At 43.1% G+C, this 20,161-nt stretch overlaps 2 protein-coding genes across 2 annotated transcripts in view; one reads left to right on the top strand and one right to left on the bottom strand.

The window, feature by feature from the left end:
• Window positions 1-1,189: 1,189 nt before the first annotated feature.
• Window positions 1,190-10,495, bottom strand: rnaset2 (ribonuclease T2). The gene is made up of 10 exons (XM_084460957.1): window positions 10,318-10,495; window positions 9,915-9,989; window positions 8,847-8,901; window positions 8,432-8,481; window positions 7,467-7,524; window positions 5,884-5,948; window positions 4,715-4,828; window positions 4,213-4,258; window positions 2,329-2,403; window positions 1,190-1,642 (listed from the first exon to the last, which is right to left on the bottom strand). The coding sequence occupies exons 2-10, from the start codon at window positions 9,980-9,982 to the stop codon at window positions 1,457-1,459; spliced, it is 717 nt and encodes a 238-aa protein (XP_084317083.1). The 5' UTR covers window positions 9,983-9,989; window positions 10,318-10,495; the 3' UTR covers window positions 1,190-1,456.
• A 3,960-nt stretch (window positions 10,496-14,455) lies between these two features.
• The window catches only part of myom2b (myomesin 2b), a gene marked incomplete at both ends in the record, with an annotated part of 62,470 nt that continues 56,764 nt past the window's right edge, over window positions 14,456-20,161 (top strand). The window contains one exon of the mRNA XM_084460892.1: window positions 14,456-14,529. Within this exon, the coding sequence (XP_084317018.1) occupies window positions 14,456-14,529 (74 nt within the window). The remainder of the gene's footprint in view (window positions 14,530-20,161) is intronic.

Genomic DNA, 20,161 nt, shown 5'->3' with positions numbered 1-20,161 from the left:
AGCCTCCTAACTAGGTCAACTCCTAGCCTCCTAACTAGGTCAACGCCTAGCCTCCTAACTAGGTCAACGCCTAGCCTCCTAACTAGGTCAACTCCTAGCCTCCTAACTAGGTCAACTCCTAGCCTCCTAACTAGGTCAACTCCTAGCCTCCTAACTCCTAGCCTCTATAACTAGCTCAACTCCTAGCCTCTAGGTCACTAGGTCAACGCCTAGCCTACAGGTCAACTCCTAAATGTTCAATGTCCCTCCAGTAGTGTGATCCTAGAGGGATCGTTCTTCCCTGAGTCGTACCCTGTTGCTAGAAGGTTCCAACATGTAAACTAAACCATGGTTATGAGTAGAGAGATGAATATGGCGGTGGTGAAGTGTAATAAATAATGAAGCAGTTGATCAAATATAGTCAAAAATCCTCTTCAGACGTAGTAGATCGTCTCATGAGGTATTGCTGTAGCCAATCACAGGCCATGTAACATCCAGGTCCCAGACTTGAACAAAATACTATCCTACCAATACCAACACAGCATCATCATGATGAGAAACCCTTGAAAGTTCTCCCCCTGTCTGGGTCCTGCTCCCTCTGTCTAGCCAACCTACATCAATTACTTGAGAGTATTTGAAAGTAACTGAGGTGCATTTGATTTGTCCCGTATTTGGCGTCCGCGAGACTGATAAATCAAGTGCACCCCAAGTATTGAAGGGTGTTATTGATCCAGGTGTGCTGCCTGGCTAGACGTGGTTCCTGGTCTTCAGGGGGGGGTACTAGTGGGTTCTGGGTCTTCAGGGGGGGGTAGTAGAGTGGCTAGATGTGGTTCCTGGTCTTCAGAGGGGGGTAGACTGGCTAGACGTGGTTCCTGGTCTTCAGAGGGGGGTAGACTGGCTAGATGTGGTTCCTGGTCTTCAGAGGAGGGTAGACTGGCTAGACATGGTTCCTGGTCTTCAGAGGAGGGTAGTAGGTCTTCAGAGGGGGGTATTAGTGGTTCCTGGTCTTCAGGGGGGGGTAGTAGACTGTCTAGACGTGGTTCCTGGTCTTCAGGGGGGGGTAGTAGACTGTCTAGACATGGTTCCTGGTCTTCAGAGGAGGGTAGACTGGCTAGACATGGTTCCTGGTCTTCAGAGGAGGGTAGTAGGTCTTCAGAGGGGGGTAGTAGGTCTTCAGAGGGGGGTAGTAGATTGGCTAGATGTGGTTCCTGGTCTTCAGAGGGGGGTAGTAGGTCTTCAGAGGAGGGTAGTAGGTCTTCAGAGGGGGGTAGTAGACTGGCTAGACATGGTTCCTGGTCTTCAGAGGAGGGTAGTAGGTCTTCAGAGGGGGGTAGTAGACTGGCTAGACATGGTTCCTGGTCTTCAGAGGGGGGTAGTAGACTGGCTAGACATGGTTCCTGGTCTTCAGAGGAGGGTAGTAGGTCTTCAGAGGGGGGTATTAGTGGTTCCTGGTCTTCAGGGGGGGGTAGTAGACTGTCTAGACGTGGTTCCTGGTCTTCAGAGGGGGGTAGTAGACAGGCATGTTGGGGTCACACACACTGAGGCCTGAAGCCCTGGCTGTGTCACCCAGGGCCACCGTGTCACCCGTCTTCTCACAGTTCTCCAGCTGGAACTCGGGGTCGAAGCAGATCTCGATCTGCCCCAGGATCTGGACCTGCCCCCCCTGTAAACAACAACAACAACAATAATAAACAATGGTGTCAGGATGTACAGTAAACCCCACTAATTGTACTCATATTTTGCTATTCTTGCACTTTGCCTTCAGCACTAGATTATGATTTTAGTCACTTGTTTAGAAAGGAGATGCACTTGTGAGTTCTGGCGAGTCGTAGTACACTGACTACCTACATTAAAGTCGCACTGAAACGGACGTTTGAGATCATCTAACTTACGTAGTTTGACGTATTTCCGACGCAAACAAGCTATGAGGGCGGGACATGTGTTTAGAGGAATTTGATTGGAACATTGACAAGTGGACGGGTTTTAAGAACTTTAGACCGATTCGATAGAAGGATAGCGTTGATTGACGGGTGGATGTTGTGAGATTATTGGCCTAAAATCTAAGGTACCTGTTGTCGTCATTGCACGTGACCTACCGTTTTCCAGGAAATAAGAAATTATATACTTGGATATAAGATTACAACAAAAGTAGAATTTTGTAATTTTTTTGGCATACATCATTGAATAGGTGAACACTATGACCAATTATGTGAACCAAAATGGGACAGAATGCTTTTTTCATTTCATTGCGACTTTAAATGCAATTATTCTAAGTTGCTTTGGATAAAAGCATCTGCTAAATGACTGTAATGTAAATATATGACAGGTAACAGAATGCCGTGGTCGGACCTTTTCAGGGTGATCACACTGGATCTTGGGCTTCACTTTGTAGAACTTCAAAATGACTTCTTCGATGTCATCAAACTGCAAAGAGAGAAGACAAACGTTCTATAAAACATGAGGGAACTACAGTAACACAGGTCTGCTACTTCTACTTCTACTGTACCTACTGACATGACAATACTCTGACAACATCAATAAATGGACAACAGCAATAATAAATAAATACAATTCTGTCATTCCCCAGAGTGTGGTTCATTATGGCTGTAAGCACTGGAGAAGTACAGAGTAGTAACAAAGTGCGTTCATCACAGCTGTTGTTTTGTGTTATAATAATAAACAGTATCATTGACCAACTCTATGGCTTCTCCCCACTCCGTGTCTGCAAAGGCTTCCCCACCACAGTGTGACTAGACATACAGTACAGTAACTACACACACCGTACAGTAACTACACACACCGAATTAATTATTATATTATTATAATTTACAATCTTTTGTTACAATCATTTTAGATGTGTGATTTCGTAAGTAGCTGTGTTTTTCAACTATTGTATTTTACTGTTATTATTGTATTTACTATCATGTTTCTTTCTTTTCTTATTTTTTCTTGAATTCTATTTATGAATTGTAGTATCTTCTGCATTATTGTATTGTACTGCATGTTTTAGTTGAGGACTCTCGGAAGACTAGCCGATGGCTAAAAGAGATCCTAATAAACAAACAAACGCACAGCTCCTGTCAATTTCATTCAAAGTTCAAGTGAAAACATGCATTCATTAGTCTGCAGTATTTCAGGGTAAACGATATCAGTTCTCTCCACTGCCTCGGGTCTGGGACCAAAGTTTGACTGCGAGGTGAGATGTGGCGTTAATCTATAGACACACGTTCGCCCGACGTCACTCAAACTGGGATTTCCGCTGCTGTAAAATCAACCTTGACCTGATCCGACCGCAGCTGCTGACTTCGAATCAAGATGGCTACTCTGCGTAGCAACAATAAGTCAAAGCTGTAGTGAGACGCTTCTGTATTCGTGTCTCATTAAATCAGTGGGGGTACTGTCCGACTTCCATCAATGGACAACGCTGCTATGCGAATGTACAAAATAGCACATAGTGCATTGTTATCAACTGGTATCGCTAACAATGGCTGCCTTGGCTAGAGCTACAACGACGAGGCTGAAGTGGAGTTTTCGCCTTTGGTTTCTGATGAATCTCGTTGTCTTTTATTATTGTCCTTGATAAGCTCTGCGTTGTTTTGATTTCAATAAAAGACGGCCCCCAATCTCACACAATACCACACAGTCCAGTGTCTCCTTTCTCAGGTGTATTCCAAATGAATCTCTCCAACACGGGATTTGAGCCTCAAGCAAAAGCGGTTTATTCCAGAAGGTTTGACATACAAAAGACGATGGCATGGCCTAATGTACAGTTGACCTCTCTGTATGCTGTCTGAACCCAAATCAAAGTATTGGTCTCGTTGCAACGTTCTTATGTGGTTTGAGTGTCCGTCCCCTCCCTCGTCTCTTCTCCGATAAGACTGTCTCTCTGGTCTCTTCTGTGGCCTTGTTTGGTCAAGTTAACCTACGCCGCCTCGGCGCCAAGGCCTTTATCTCTAACCACAACAATGGTGTTTGGCCCAGAGTGTACCAGCCATGGGATGTCTTTATCTCATAAGTCTATGGAAGAGGGACACCGTTTCTTACCGGAAACTTAAGCCGACAGCCATACTCAGAGGTCAATCATCATAATTAGGAAATAGCTAACAGGATCATATTAAAAGGCAAAAATCAACCATATTCAACATTTCTGAAACACGGTGAACCCGGGTGTGACGTCAATCCCGACTCCAAATAATGACTTCCCAGTTTAAGGATTAAAAACACTTTACTTACCGAGTAGTTATTCTCAGAGGGAACAATGCTGAATTTTCTCAGAACTCTGAAACACAATTAGATTTGATGAGTAACAGTTGAAGTGATACCAGTAATAATAGCCAGACAGCACATCCTCTGGTATTATGAAAGTATTTTTATACTTGGTTTAAAAATAAGAGCGCGCGAGTGGTCGATTCAAGCTGGTTTCAAACAAAAGACAATCGTTTTATTCGGTTACGATTTGCAAATTCGGACTCGAGAACAGGAAGTGTCAAGTCAAGAGTGAGTCACTGGGGGACGAGGTCGATAGTTTATACCGTGAAAAAGGAAGTGACAGTTTCCGGATGAAGAGGACAGGGAAGTGATGTCACACAGGAAGAATTTGTAGTTTTAACAGACTGATTCTATAAAAACGAACTACAAAGTTAGAACAACAGTCAAGTAGGAAAACAAAACCCAGTGAAAGACTTGAATTTCATTCACAGTGTGTTTAATCCAGAACCAGATCCAGAACTCTCACCCATCCAGGTCCAGCTTGTGGTAGAGTTCCAGAGCTTTGTCAAAGTACTTGTGTTGACTGTCCAACGATGGGGACCGGGCCGCACAAGTCCCATGCTTATGCCACTCGTACTTCCTGTCAAATCACACACACACACACACACACGCACACACACACACACACACACACACACACACACACACACACACACACACAAACAGTCGGAAAATAGCAGTAGACAGCAGGATGGGAGAGAGAGGTCTGTATGTACAGTAGCAGGATGGGAGAGAGAGGTCTGTATGTACAGTAGCAGGATGGGAGAGAGAGGTCTGTATGTAGTAGCAGGATGAGAGAGAGAGGTCTGTATGTACAGTAGCAGGATGGGAGAGAGAGGACTATGTACAGTAGCAGGATGGGAGAGAGGACTCTGTGTACAGTAGCAGGATGGGAGAGAGAGGTCTATGTACAGTAGCAGGATGGGAGAGAGAGGTATATGTACAGTAGCAGGATGAGAGAGAGGTCTATGTACAGTAGCAGGATGGGAGAGAGAGGACTGTATGTACAGTAGCAGGATGGGAGAGAGAGGACTGTATGTACAGTAGCAGGATGGGAGAGAGAGGTCTGTATGTACAGTAACAGGATGGGAGAGAGAGGTCTGTGTGTACAGTAGCAGGATGAGAGAGAGAGGACTGTGTGTACAGTAGCAGGATGGGAGAGAGGACTCTGTGTACAGTAGCAGGATGGGAGAGAGAGGTCTGTATGTACAGTAGCAGGATGGGAGAGAGAGGTCTGTATTTACAGTAGCAGGATGGGAGAGAGAGGTCTGTTTGTACAGTAGCAGGATGGGAGAGAGAGGTCTGTATGTACAGTAGCAGGATGGGAGAGAGAGTACTGTATGTACAGTAGCAGGATGGGAGAGAGAGGACTGTATGTACAGTAGCAGGATGGGAGAGAGACTACTGTATGTAGTAGCAGGATGGGAGAGAGAGGACTGTGTGTACAGTAGCAGGATGGGAGAGAGAGGTCTGTATGTACAGTAGCAGGATGGACGAGAGACTACTGTATGTAGTAGCAGGATGGGAGAGAGAGGACTGTGTGTACAGTAGCAGGATGGGAGAGAGACTACTGTATGTAGCAGCAGGATGGGAGAGAGTACAGTATGTACGGTAGCAGCAGTGTATTGGACGGACCAGAAGCTAGCGGAGGTGGGTTTGAGCAGGTCTGGCCAGCTCCTCATCATGTCTGGGATGAGGTCCTGGAACAACCAATCACAATCTCCGATTAGTCTTCGGGCTCACACGCATACACACACACACACACACACACACACACACACACACACACACACACACACACACACACACACACAAAGGCTTCGTTTACACATACACGGGTATTTACATCAACGTATATTTCCCCCTCTCCGTTTAAAAAAATAAAATCGTGCACACGAACCCGCATAAATACGCCGCCGCCCGCATAAACACGCCACCAAGAGCACTCCACGCCTGTAGGTGGCAGTGTAACGAGAAGCACGGAGACGCGTTATCGTAATAAAGCAGTTGTATTTGCAAATGCAAACGCACCAACAGACTTTGCACTAACATAAAAACGTACATCGCTTTAGCATCCATGATTATTAGAGCGCGTCAGAGGAGCAAACGCACTGTAAACAAAGGTCAAACACACTGTAAACAAAGGTCACACACCTGACTCAATGCATTTTCTGTCGCGTACATGACGTAAATCTTCCTCTGTTTACATGCAAACGAAAAAACTGAGTTTTCCTAAATCTCCACTTTGGACGGAGTTTTTAAAACATTCGTTTTCAGTGGGTTAAAACCTCAGTTTACGACAGGTACAAACGCAGATAAATATCCCCGTTTTCCCCGATCCCCGGCTACGTGTAAACAAGGCCTAAAGCTAGACCAAAGCATGATTAAGATTAATCTAAGTTAACATAAAGGTGAATTTAACAGCGTGTCTACAAGATCTCCAGCAGCATCAACAGTTCCCAGCAGGAACAACGGTAACATACCTCTATTTGACTGGTGTTGAAAGACGGTAACGTACCTCTATTTGACTGGTGTTGAACCACGGTAACGTACCTCTATTTGACTGGTGTTGAAAGACGGTAACGTACCTCTATTTGACTGGTGTTGAAAGACGGTAACGTACCTCTATTTGACTGGTGTTGAAAGACGGTAACGTACCTCTATTTGACTGGTGTTGAACAACGGTAACGTACCTCTATTTGACTGGTGTTGAACCACGGTAACGTACCTCTATTTGACTGGTGTTGAAAGACGGTAACGTACCTCTATTTGACTGGTGTTGAACAACGGTAACGTACCTCTATTTGACTGGTGTTGAAAGACGGTAACGTACCTCTATTTGACTGGTGTTGAACCACGGTAACGTACCTCTATTTGACTGGTGTTGAACAACGGTAACGTACCTCTATTTGACTGGTGTTGAAAGACGGTAACGTACCTCTATTTGACTGGTGTTGAACCACGGTAACGTACCTCTATTTGACTGGTGTTGAAAGACGGTAACGTACCTCTATTTGACTGATGTTGAAAGACGGTAACGTACCTCTATTTGACTGGTGTTGAAAGACGGTAACGTACCTCTATTTGACTGGTGTTGAAAGACGGTAACGTACCTCTATTTGACTGGTGTTGAACCACGGTAACGTACCTCTATTTGACTGGTGTTGAAAGACGGTAACGTACCTCTATTTGACTGGTGTTGAACCACGGTAACGTACCTCTATTTGACTGGTGTTGAAGTGCCAGGAGTTGTTACAGTCTATTCCTATATTAGGCCTGGAACACAGACACAGACACAGACCCGTTAGGGACAGGGGCAGACTGTCCGACTGTGGCCCAGTTCTGCTGGGTTCTCTGGTGTTGGGTGTTCTGTGTGTTGGGTGTTCTTTCTGTGATGTTAGGCGTTCTATGGTGTTGAGTGTTCTGTGGTGTTCTGTGGTGTTGAGTGTTCTGTTGTGTTGGGTGTTCTGTGGTGTTGGGTGTTCTGTGGTGTTCTGTTGTGTTGAGTGTTCTGTTGTGTTGGGTGTTCTGTGGTGTTCTGTTGTGTTGAGTGTTCTGTTGTGTTGGGTGTTCTGTGGTGTTCTGTTGTGTTGAGTGTTCTGTTGTGTTGGGTGTTCTGTGGTGTTCTGTTGTGTTGAGTGTTCTGTTGTGTTGGGTGTTCTGTGGTGTTCTGTTGTGTTGAGTGTTCTGTTGTGTTGGGTGTTCTGTGGTGTTCTGTGGTGTTGGGTGTTTTGTGGTGTTCTGTGGTGTTGGGTGTTCTGTGGTGTTCTGTGGTGTTCTGTGGTGTTCTGTGGTGTTGGTGTTCTGTGGGTTCTGTGGCGTTGGGTGTTCTGTGGTGTTGAGTGTTCTGTGGGTTCTGTGGTGTTGAGTGTTCTGTGGGTTCTGTGGTGTCGGGTGTTCTGTGCGTTCTGTGGTGTTGGGTGTTCTGTGGGTTCTGTGGTGTTGGGTGTTCTGTGGTGTTGGGTGTTCTGTGGGTTCTGTGGTGTTGGTGTTCTGTGGGTTCTGTGGTGTTGAGTGTTCTGTGCGTTCAGTGGTGTTGAGTGTTCTGTGCGTTCTGTGGCGTTGGGTGTTCTGTGGGTTCTGTGGTGTTGGGTGTTCTGTGGGTTCTGTGGCGTTGGGTGTTCTGTGGGTTCTGTGGTGTTGGTGTTCTGTGGTGTTGGTGTTCTGTGGGTTCTGTTCTCACCAGAGGCCGTGCAGGGTCCAGTAGCTGATGTTGGCGTGGCAGTGCTCCATCTGAAGAGAGACATGGTGATGTCATCACAGCAGTCTGACAGTCAGTTAGCTTTCAGGTTCTCTTTCTTCTATATACTGTAGATGGCCGGTTTTATTTTAGTTTCGAAGAGAAATGTGTCAAATAATCCTCTAAGGATTATAATTTCCCAAAGTAGCCTTTATCTATATATGTGATTACAAGTGATAGCATTATATGTAATACAGTTACAGGGCAGTTCAGATGTTAGAGGAAGTCGATGAGCTCCAGTAGCGATGGCTGGTCATGTGACCTGGTGATTAGTCATGTGACCTGGTGGTTAGTCATGAGCATCACATGAACGTGGTCAGCTGCAGCGTGACCACAACGAGAGCACGGGGGAACGTACGCCGCAGAACGTAGCGGGCCAGTGATGGGTGAGGATCAGCTTGGTCCACATGTGTCTGGAGGGAAAACACAAACCAGGAAGTCACACCTCAGAACCTGGGTCAGTCGCCCTCAAACACATCAGCTTCTCTCTCGAGCTCCTCCTCTCCTAGACACGGGGAACTGGTAGTCCTGAGCTAGTAACCGTTGTGTGTTTAGCATACTATAGTACTGTGTGTTTAGCATACTATAGTAATGTGTGTTTAGCATACTATAGTACTGTGTGTTTAGCATACTATAGTACTGTGTGTTTAGCATACTATAGTACTGTGTGTTTAGCATACTATAGTACTGTGTGTTTAGCATACTATAGTACTGTGTGTTTAGCATACTATAGTACTGTGTGTTTAGGTGTTTAGCATACTATAGTACTGTGTGTTTAGCATACTATAGTACTGTGTTTAGCATACTATAGTACTGTGTGTTTAGCATACTATAGTACTGTGTGTTTAGCATACTATAGTACTGTGTTTAGCATACTATAGTACTGTGTGTTTAGCATACTATAGTACTGTGTGTTTAGCATACTATAGTACTGTGTGTTTAGCATACTATAGTAGTGTGTGTTTAGCATACTATAGTACTGTGTGTTTAGCATACTATAGTACTGTGTTTAGCATACTATAGTACTGTGTGTTTAGCATACTATAGTACTGTGTTTAGCATACTATAGTACTGTGTTTAGCATACTATAGTAGTGTGTTTAGCATACTATAGTACTGTGTTTAGCATACTATAGTACTGTGTGTTTAGCATACTATAGTAGTGTGTTTAGCATACTATAGTACTGTGTGTTTAGCATACTATAGTACTGTGTTTAGCATACTATAGTACTGTGTGTTTAGCATACTATAGTCCTGTGTGTTTAGCATACTATAGTACTGTGTGTTTAGCATACTATAGTACTGTGTGTTTAGCATACTATAGTACTGTGTGTTTAGCATACTATAGTACTGTGTAGTACTGTGTGTTTAGCATACTATAGTACTGTGTGTTTAGCATACTACTGGTCTAGTAGCCTTGTACTCACGGGGCTGAGATGACTGAGGAGGCGACATAGTACCCAAGGCCGAGCAGAAGGAGGCCAGACGGATTCATATTCACACTGAAACACAGACAATAATCACAATTAAATCATTTACATGTTGGTATATAGCCTAATTGTTGCTATGTTGGGGTTTGGCCACCAAGGTCTTAATGCGTAATTCGGCCCATGGTTTGACAATGTGCGCTCATTTCTATTGTAAGGCTAAATAAATAAATAAACACAAATAAATAAATAAATAAATAAACACAAATAAATAAATAAAATGCTTGATTTGTAACTTTGAAGTCCTACTGTAACATTAAAGCTGTCCCCGTCCAGCACCAGTGTTGTTGTGTGTGTTTCAAGCCACAACAGGAACCTTAAACCCAGGAAGAGCGATTCTTACCTTATTATAGGCTGTGAGACGTGTAGGACCGTCGCGTTTCTCTTCTTATAACCAATCAGGCAGGTGAAATAAATATATTTGTCGTTATAAACAGTTTCACTCTGTAGCGAGTTCAATCTATCATTTCAAGGCTGAAGTCGCAACAAGTAAACTCTGTCCCGGAGTTCAACCCAAGCTGTGTTTGTTTCCCTATCACAGCTGAGCATGCGCAGACGCGCTGCGCAGAGAAGTCACGTGAAATGTGGATCACGTGATGCTTCAGGACAGGCGACCCTGGAAGCTGATCCCAGGGTCCCGTGTCCCCTGTCCTCTCCACACTGCAGGTCCCGTGTCCCCTGTCCTCTCCACACTGCAGGTCCCGTGTCCCCTGTCCTCTCCACACTAGTTCATATCACAGCGCCCTGCAGGTCCCGTGTCCCCTGTCCTCTCCACACTGTAGGTCCCGTGTCCCCTGTCCTCTCCACACTGCATGTCCCGTGTCCCCTGTCCTATCCATACTGTAGGTCCCGTGTCCCCTGCCCTCTCCACACTAGTTCATATCCCAGCGCACTGCAGGTCCCGTGTCCCCTGTCCTCTCCACACTGCATGTCCCGTGTCCCCTGTCCTCTCCACACTAGTTCATATCCCAGCGACCTGCAGGTCCCGTGTCCCCTGTCCTCTCCACACTGCATGTCCCGTGTCCCCTGTCCTCTCCACACTGCAGGTCCCGTGTCCCCTGTCCTCTCCACACTGTAGGTCCCGTGTCCCCTGTCCTCTCCACACTGCAGGTCCCGTGTCCCCTGTCCTCTCCACACTGTAGGTCCCGTGTCCCCTGTCCTCTCCACACTGCAGGTCCCGTGTCCCCTGTCCTCTCCACACTGTAGGTCCCGTGTCCCCTGTCCTCTCCACACTGCACGTCCCGTGTCCCCTGCCCTCTCCACACTAGTTCATATCCCAGCGCACTGCAGGTCCCGTGTCCCCTGTCCTCTCCACACTGCATGTCCCGTATCCCCTGTCCTCTCCACACTAGTTCATATCCCAGCGACCTGCAGGTCCCGTGTCCCCTGTCCTCTCCACACTGCAGGTCCCGTGTCCCCTGTCCTCTCCACACTGCAGGTCCCGTGTCCCCTGTCCTCTCCACACTGCAGGTCCCGTGTCCCCTGTCCTCTCCACACTGCAGGTCCCGTGTCCCCTGTCCTCTCCACACTGCAGGTCCCGTGTCCCCTGTCCTCTCCACGCTGTAGGTCCCGTGTCCCCTGTCCTCTCCACACTGTAGGTCCCGTGTCCCCTGTCCTCTCCACACTGCAGGTCCCGTGTCCCCTGTCCTCTCCACACTGTAGGTCCCGTGTCCCCTGTCCTCTCCACACTGTAGGTCCCGTGTCCCCTGTCCTCTCCACACTGCACGTCCCGTGTCCCCTGTCCTCTCCACACTGTAGGTCCCGTGTCCCCTGTCCTCTCCACACTGTAGGTCCCGTGTCCCCTGTCCTCTCCACACTGCACGTCCCGTGTCCCCTGTCCTCTCCACACTGTAGGTCCCGTGTCCCCTGTCCTCTCCACACTGTAGGTCCCGTGTCCCCTGTCCTCTCCACACTGTAGGTCCCGTGTCCCCTGTCCTCTCCACACTGCACGTCCCGTGTCCCCTGCCCTCTCCACACTAGTTCATATCCCAGCCTACGGAAGCCCAGTGAGCCCGTAAACCAAATCAAACTTTGCATTGCGCTCGCAAACAAACTAGCTGCAGCTGCTCGCCTAATAGACTAGGCTGGGCTTAGCCTCCTATAATTAACCCTTATCCCAATACAGATGGACTTGAAAGATCCCATGTAAATCCCCTTTTAATTGCATGATAATCTTCAGCGTTAGTGGCATTACATTATCATTATTACATTATATCATCCCCATTTTTCTGGCAATGAGAAATGTGTGATGTCGTCTGCTGAATACCCCGGCTGTAGCCCATCTGTAAACCAAACCAGTCTGTTATAAATAGTGGCAGCTAGGGGTCACATTTCACTGGGGCGTCTGGAGGCATCTTAAAGTTCCTGGGGGTTAGTGACAGTCACTGGAGAGTTGGACCTCATCCCACTGAGCAAAGACACGTCTAAAAGACGTCTTTTAGATGTCTTTTTTTGTCTTTTCGGACGTGCAGACATCCAATTAGGAGCCAGAATGATTTTTTTTAGACGTTCAGATATTGAACCCGTTCTGCACGTCCACAGACGTCTTAGAGGGGTCCAAGCCAGACGTTTGAATATTGAGGGGTCCAGCAGACGAACAAACGGGGTTCAGGACCGACGGACGTTATTAAGACGTGATCCCTGACGTTTGCTGGGATGTCTGCAGTCCTTACAATGCGCTAGAGGGCAAAATACGTTAGATTCACTAAATAGTGGTATATTATTGTAAAAGTCCATGTCCTGTGAGAAGTGAGGACAGATAGGAATCTTTCAAGCCTCTGTTTAATCATTTCAGGTGCACCAACATTCACAGAAACATATCTGCTTCAGATATTTACAGATTTCAATCCATTAGCCTACACATCATTTGAAATATTACAATTTATACTTTGTAATCTGTAAAAAAAAAATGAAAAATGACATTGCAGACATAAATATCAAGCAACCAGTTGTCTATTATTTATTACATCTCAAGCAACAACAAAAAACAGTAGCCTATACTGTAGGTATAACTTATAAGTAAATAATAATTAAACCGTATTAATTCAGAATTATAATCTCATGGTAATTTCATTATCGCCTTGCCTAAAATGTTTAATATCAATTAAATAAGATTCAATTAAACAGTAAAGACTGGTCAAATCTCAGGCCAAACTTTAGGAACAGTGTATAAGAGAGTCATTGAGTCTCCAGAAGGCCCTGTGTGAGTCAGGAGTGATGTAGCGGGTGGATGGGAGAGTTATATATAGTCTAACCCCTCTCCATAAATGGGGTGCCGAGGCGCAGGCAGCTCTCCGTCGCGGTAACGTTGTTTCCATCAGCCACCGACTCCCGACGGGTTCAGGCTGACACACCTCTCCGACGCACGGCTACTCTCCTGGGGTAAGTCCCTCTGTTCGGCCCTCTGTTCCTCCAGGGGCCCGAGATGTTCTCAGCTGGAGCCGAGAGAACCGCGCTCACACCCGCTGGAAATAGGGATGTGATTTAGACTAATTACCTAATTAGAACTCGAGTGTCTTGACATGGAATAATAATGTCAGCAATTAGACCTGTTCATTTGTATGATGGGTTTATGCGTAATGAGTGATCGCATAACGGCACCATTGATAGTTGAGAACAGCGGGTTTAAATTGTTAATTGGATAGAGAGAGAGAGAGAGAGAGAGAGAGAGAGAGAGAGAGAGAGAGAGAGAGAGAATGGAAAACCTTCATAGGTTTTGCTGAGCATGTTCAAGTGTCAGGTGTTGATATTTCTGGTGCCTGCCAGGCTGATATAAGACGTTGAGAACATCCTTACAGTAGCCTGTGTGGTTGTACAGTCTGTCACGGCCAAAATAAAACGGAATCAGATTCGTTTGAGATTAGACGAAAACTGTTTATTGACGTTTTGATTGAGAGATGATGGTATGTGAACTGTGCGGGAATGCAGGCTTCAGGAATGCCATCCGTGTAGTTCAACCAAAAGGTATTCTGGGAAAGTTGAAGATTGTTCCAATGGCGATTAAATATTCACCACACCGGAGCCATGTCAGGAATCCTGAGGTTTCTATTAGAAGATCGTCTGTATAATTCATTCTGACCCTGTAACTGAAACTTTGTGGACGATTCCTTGGGCTACAAACCAGCCCTCAGCCCTCATCCCTCGACCACAGGCCCTACTAACACTCCCCTCACCTCTATTTTAAACCTCCTGGGAGTTTGCTTCCAATTTGGCTTCTCTATGCCATCATCTTCTACCTATCCTATCCCATCAACTCAGTACGGGGTTCAATCAAACCAGCAGAACAGGCATTCGTCATGTCTGACCGCACAGGGCTGAGGTCTATCGCGCCACAGACGAGGCTGCACCTCATCATGAGCATGTGATTCCAAACCACCTCGTCTACTTGTGCAGTTACTGTATTACACTGTGAGGAGAGAGTACAGTGTGTGTGTGTGTGTGTGTTCTTGGTTTGACTCACAGGTCAGTAAACGTTCTCCACTATGGCTGCGATCTGTAGCTGCGTGTTCAAACAGAGTACTCAGGGCCGGTATCTGGTTAAAGAGTACACCAGCAGGTAAGGATCCAGACCCGACCCGCGGCTCGGGTTCGGAGCTTAAGACGCGCTGGGCAGATTTGACACGGCAGCATCTTCAGAGGGAATAAACCAACAACGACAGAGCAGGGGACACAGGGAGGGGTCACGCAGAAGGGAGAGAAACAGGGATATTAAGTTCAATTTGATTGAATTCAGTTCAAAGTATGAATCCCGAGGGAAAGATGCTTCTTATTCGTTGGTCTGTCCCACTGAGCAAAGACACGTCTAAAAGACATCCAATTAGGAGCCAGAATGAATGTTTTTTTTTTAACGTTCAGATATTGAACCCGTTCTGCACGTCCACAGACGTCTTAGAGGGGTCCAAGCCAGACGTTTGAATATCGAGGGGTCCAGCAGACGTACAAACGGGGTTCAGGACCGACGGACGTTATTAAGACATGATCTGAACGTCTCCCTGACGTTGCGTATTTGCTGGGTTATTCCCTTGTGGACGTAGTGGAGATAACAAGTCCACCAGCAGGCACGGCTGATCTGCTCCAGTAGATGTTTCAAACGCTGTGTTCTGATTGGCTCTAGACTAGTCACACTAGACAGTGAACCCATAACCTGCTAACCGGTTGACTGTTCATGATCTAATCCCACCCTGCTAATTCACCGGCTCATTTTAACTGCGATCACCAGCACCATTGTAACCCACCCAGACACATTGATTTCTTCGTGGATCCATTCAGATGTCTGTGATGCAATGAAGAGTCATCTCCTTCCTCACCCCCCTCCCACTGTTGTAGTGTCTCTCTGCATAGTACTGCATCAGACAGGAGAGAGTAGTTAACTGGTCTCTTCTGGCGCTGTATCACTATTCCTTCACATGTTTCAAGTTGGCTGTAAACTGAGGTACAAGTAATGAATTTGGTTTGCAATTGTTACAGATACAAGGTCACCATTTAGACCAGCAAAGAGAAATGAACTATTACAATTCATTGGATTACAATCCAATTAAAAGTGTTTGAAGTAAACTAATGACTCGCCAGTTCTGGGCACGGACAGATTAACAGTTTGATGTGATCCTTGGAGCTCAGATGTCAAATTGAGAGGGGAGAACAGTGTGATGGTATTACAGAGGTTCCTTTCAGAGGGAACCAGATTAGCCAAGTTTCGGGTGTGGAACTCTTCTTGCTGCTGCAGCGTTCTCCGCGGAATACATTTCCTCCTGCTGGATCCCCAGACCTCTTTCCATTGATCTCAAGTCAACGATGATTCATCTATTCCGCTCTAATCTGCCTCCATGTTCTCATTAATGTGATGTGCATTGCTATGATGTGTACTACCACGATGTATATTACTGTACGGTTGCTGTGTATGTGTGTGTGTGAGTGTGTGTGTGCTGGCCAGACTCTACTGAGGGCCCAGGGCTGAGTTTCCCAGAGGCATCGTAGCGCTACGTTCATCGTAAGCTACGGCGTTCATCGTAGCGCTACGATGCCTCTGGGAAACTCAACCCTGGTCGGTCAGGAGAACGGTCATGTTCCTGTAGACGCACACATCACAGTAACAGAGTAGGATATTGTGATTGTGGTGCCTCAGCGGTCAGCTACTGTATGTCTGGACCCAGTGAAACTGGACCCCCCCGTAAGGACTACACAATTAGAACGGGACTGATTTGTGCAATTGCCCCCCAGGGATTAATGAAGTTCTATTATTACTACTACTACTACTACTACTGATTCTTGAAACATATTTTTATTCAGCGTTGTAGCAAACTTACAAAGGTCACACATCCTGCTGATTTGACATACTGTACATAGTATTCTGTTCTGATTTGACATACATAGTATACTGTAGTGATTTGATCATAGTATTCTGTTCTGATTTGACATACTGTACATAGAAAACTGTACTGATTTGATCATAGTATACTGTACTGATTTGATCATAGTATACGGTAGTGATTTGATCATAGTATACGGTAGTGATTTGATCATAGTATACAGTACTGATTTGATCATAGTATACGGTAGTGATTTGATCATAGTATACTGTACTGATTTGATCATAGTATACTGTAGTGATTTGATCATAGTATACGGTACTGATTTGATCATAGTATACTGTACTGATTTGATCATAGTATACTGTACTGATTTGATCATAGTATACGGTAGTGATTTGATCATAGTATACTGTACTGATTTGATCATAGTATACAGTACTGATTTGATCATAGTATTCTGTACTGATTTGATCATAGTATTCTGTACTGATTTGATCATAGTATACTGTACTGATTTGACATACTGTACATAGTATTCAGTACTGATTTGATCATAGTATTCTGTAGTGATTTGATCATAGTATTCTGTACTGATTTGATCATAGTATAGGGTACTGATTTGATCATAGTATAGGGTACTGATTTGATCATAGTATACTGTAGTGATTTGATCATTGTATACAGTACTGATTTGATCATAGTATTCTGTACTGATTTGATCATAGTATTCTGTACTGATTTGATCATAGTATACTGTAGTGATTTGATCATAGTATACAGTACTGATTTGATCATAGTATACGGTAGTGATTTGATCATAGTATACTGTAGTGATTTGATCATAGTATACTGTACTGATTTGATCATAGTATACGGTACTGATTTGATCATAGTATACTGTACTGATTTGATCATAGTATACTGCACTGATTTGATCATAGTATACAGTACTGATTTGATCATAGTATATTATAGTGATTTGATCATAGTATTCTGTACTGATTTGGTCATAGTATACAGTACTGATTTGATCATAGTATACTGTAGTGATTTGATCATAGTATTCTGTACTGATTTGATCATAGTATACAGTACTGATTTGATCATAGTATACTGTACTGATTTGATCATAGTATACTGTAGTGATTTGATCCGAGTATACAGTACTGATTTGATCATTGTATACTGAAGTGATTTGATCATAGTATTCAGTACTGATTTGATCATTGTATACTGTAGTGATTTGATCATAGTATACTGTAGTGATTTGATCATAGTATACAGTACTGATTTGATCATTGTATACTGTAGTGATTTGATCATAGTATACTGTACTGATTTCATCATAGTATACAGTACTGATTTGATCATAGTATACTGTACTGATTTGATCATAGTATACTGTACTGATTTGATCATAGTATACGGTACTGATTTGATCATAGTATACGGTAGTGATTTGATCATAGTATACTGTACTGATTTCATCATAGTATACAGTACTGATTTGATCATAGTATACTGTAGTGATTTGATCATAGTATACGGTAGTGATTTTATCATAGTATACTGTACTGATTTGATCATTGTATACTGTAGTGATTTGATCATAGTATACAGTACTGATTTGATCATAGTATACTGTACTGATTTCATCATAGTATACAGTACTGGTTTGATCATAGTATACTGTACTGATTTGATCATAGTATACGGTACTGATTTGATCATAGTATACGGTACTGATTTGATCATAGTATACGGTAGTGATTTCATCATAGTATACAGTACTGATTTGATCATAGTATACTGTAGTGATTTGATCATAGTATACGGTAGTGATTTTATCATAGTATACTGTACTGATTTGATCATTGTATACTGTAGTGATTTGATCATAGTATACAGTACTGATTTGATCATAGTATACTGTACTGATTTCATCATAGTATACAGTACTGGTTTGATCATAGTATACTGTACTGATTTGATCATAGTATACTGTACTGATTTGATCATAGTATACGGTACTGATTTGATCATAGTATACGGTAGTGATTTGATCATAGTATACTGTACTGATTTCATCATAGTATACAGTACTGATTTGATCATAGTATACTGTAGTGATTTGATCATAGTATACGGTAGTGATTTGATCATAGTATACTGTACTGATTTCATCATAGTATACAGTACTGATTTGATCATTGTATACTGTAGTGATTTGATCATAGTATACAGTACTGGTTTGATCATAGTATACTGTACTGATTTGATCATAGTATACTGTACTGATTTGATCAGAGTATACGGTACTGATTTGATCATAGTATACTGTAGTGATTTGATCATAGTATACTGTACTGATTTGATCATAGTATACAGTACTGATTTGATCATAGTATACTGTACTGATTTGATCATAGTATACTGTACTGATTTGATCATAGTATACGGTAGTGATTTGATCATAGTATACAATACTGATTTGATCATATTATACAGTACTGATTTGATCATAGTATACAGTACTGATTTGATCATAGTATACCGTACTGATTTGATCATAGTATACGGTACTGATTTGATCATAGTATACCGTACTGATTTGATCATAGTATACGGTAGTGAATTGATCATAGTATACAGTACTGATTTGATCATAGTATACTGTACTGATTTGATCATAGTATACTGTACTGATTTGATCATAGTATACAGTACTGATTTGATCATAGTATATGGTAGTGATTTGATCATAGTATACTGTACTGATTTGATCATAGTATACTGTACTGATTTGATCATAGTATATTGTAGTGATTTGATCATAGTATACTGTAGTGATTTGATCATAGTATACAGTACTGATTTGATCATTGTATACTGTAGTGATTTGATCATAGTATACTGTACTGATTTCATCATAGTATACAGTACTGATTTGATCATAGTATACTGTACTGATTTGATCATAGTATACTGTACTGATTTGATCATAGTATACGGTACTGATTTGATCATAGTATACGGTAGTGATTTGATCATAGTATACTGTACTGATTTCATCATAGTATACAGTACTGATTTGATCATAGTATACTGTAGTGATTTGATCATAGTATACGGTAGTGATTTTATCATAGTATACTGTACTGATTTGATCATTGTATACTGTAGTGATTTGATCATAGTATACAGTACTGATTTGATCATAGTATACTGTACTGATTTCATCATAGTATACAGTACTGGTTTGATCATAGTATACTGTACTGATTTGATCATAGTATACTGTACTGATTTGATCATAGTATACGGTACTGATTTGATCATAGTATACGGTAGTGATTTGATCATAGTATACTGTACTGATTTCATCATAGTATACAGTACTGATTTGATCATAGTATACTGTAGTGATTTGATCATAGTATACGGTAGTGATTTGATCATAGTATACTGTACTGATTTCATCATAGTATACAGTACTGATTTGATCATTGTATACTGTAGTGATTTGATCATAGTATACAGTACTGGTTTGATCATAGTATACTGTACTGATTTGATCATAGTATACTGTACTGATTTGATCAGAGTATACGGTACTGATTTGATCATAGTATACTGTAGTGATTTGATCATAGTATACTGTACTGATTTGATCATAGTATACAGTACTGATTTGATCATAGTATACTGTACTGATTTGATCATAGTATACTGTACTGATTTGATCATAGTATACGGTAGTGATTTGATCATAGTATACAATACTGATTTGATCATATTATACAGTACTGATTTGATCATAGTATACAGTACTGATTTGATCATAGTATACCGTACTGATTTGATCATAGTATACGGTAC

Source organism: Borostomias antarcticus (assembly GCF_949987555.1).
Source record: "Borostomias antarcticus genome assembly, chromosome: 34".
Classification (NCBI taxonomy): Eukaryota; Metazoa; Chordata; class Actinopteri; order Stomiiformes; family Stomiidae; genus Borostomias; species Borostomias antarcticus.
The sequence above is the reverse complement of the archived record's forward strand: the minus strand, read 5'-3'. Positions and strand labels throughout refer to the sequence as shown.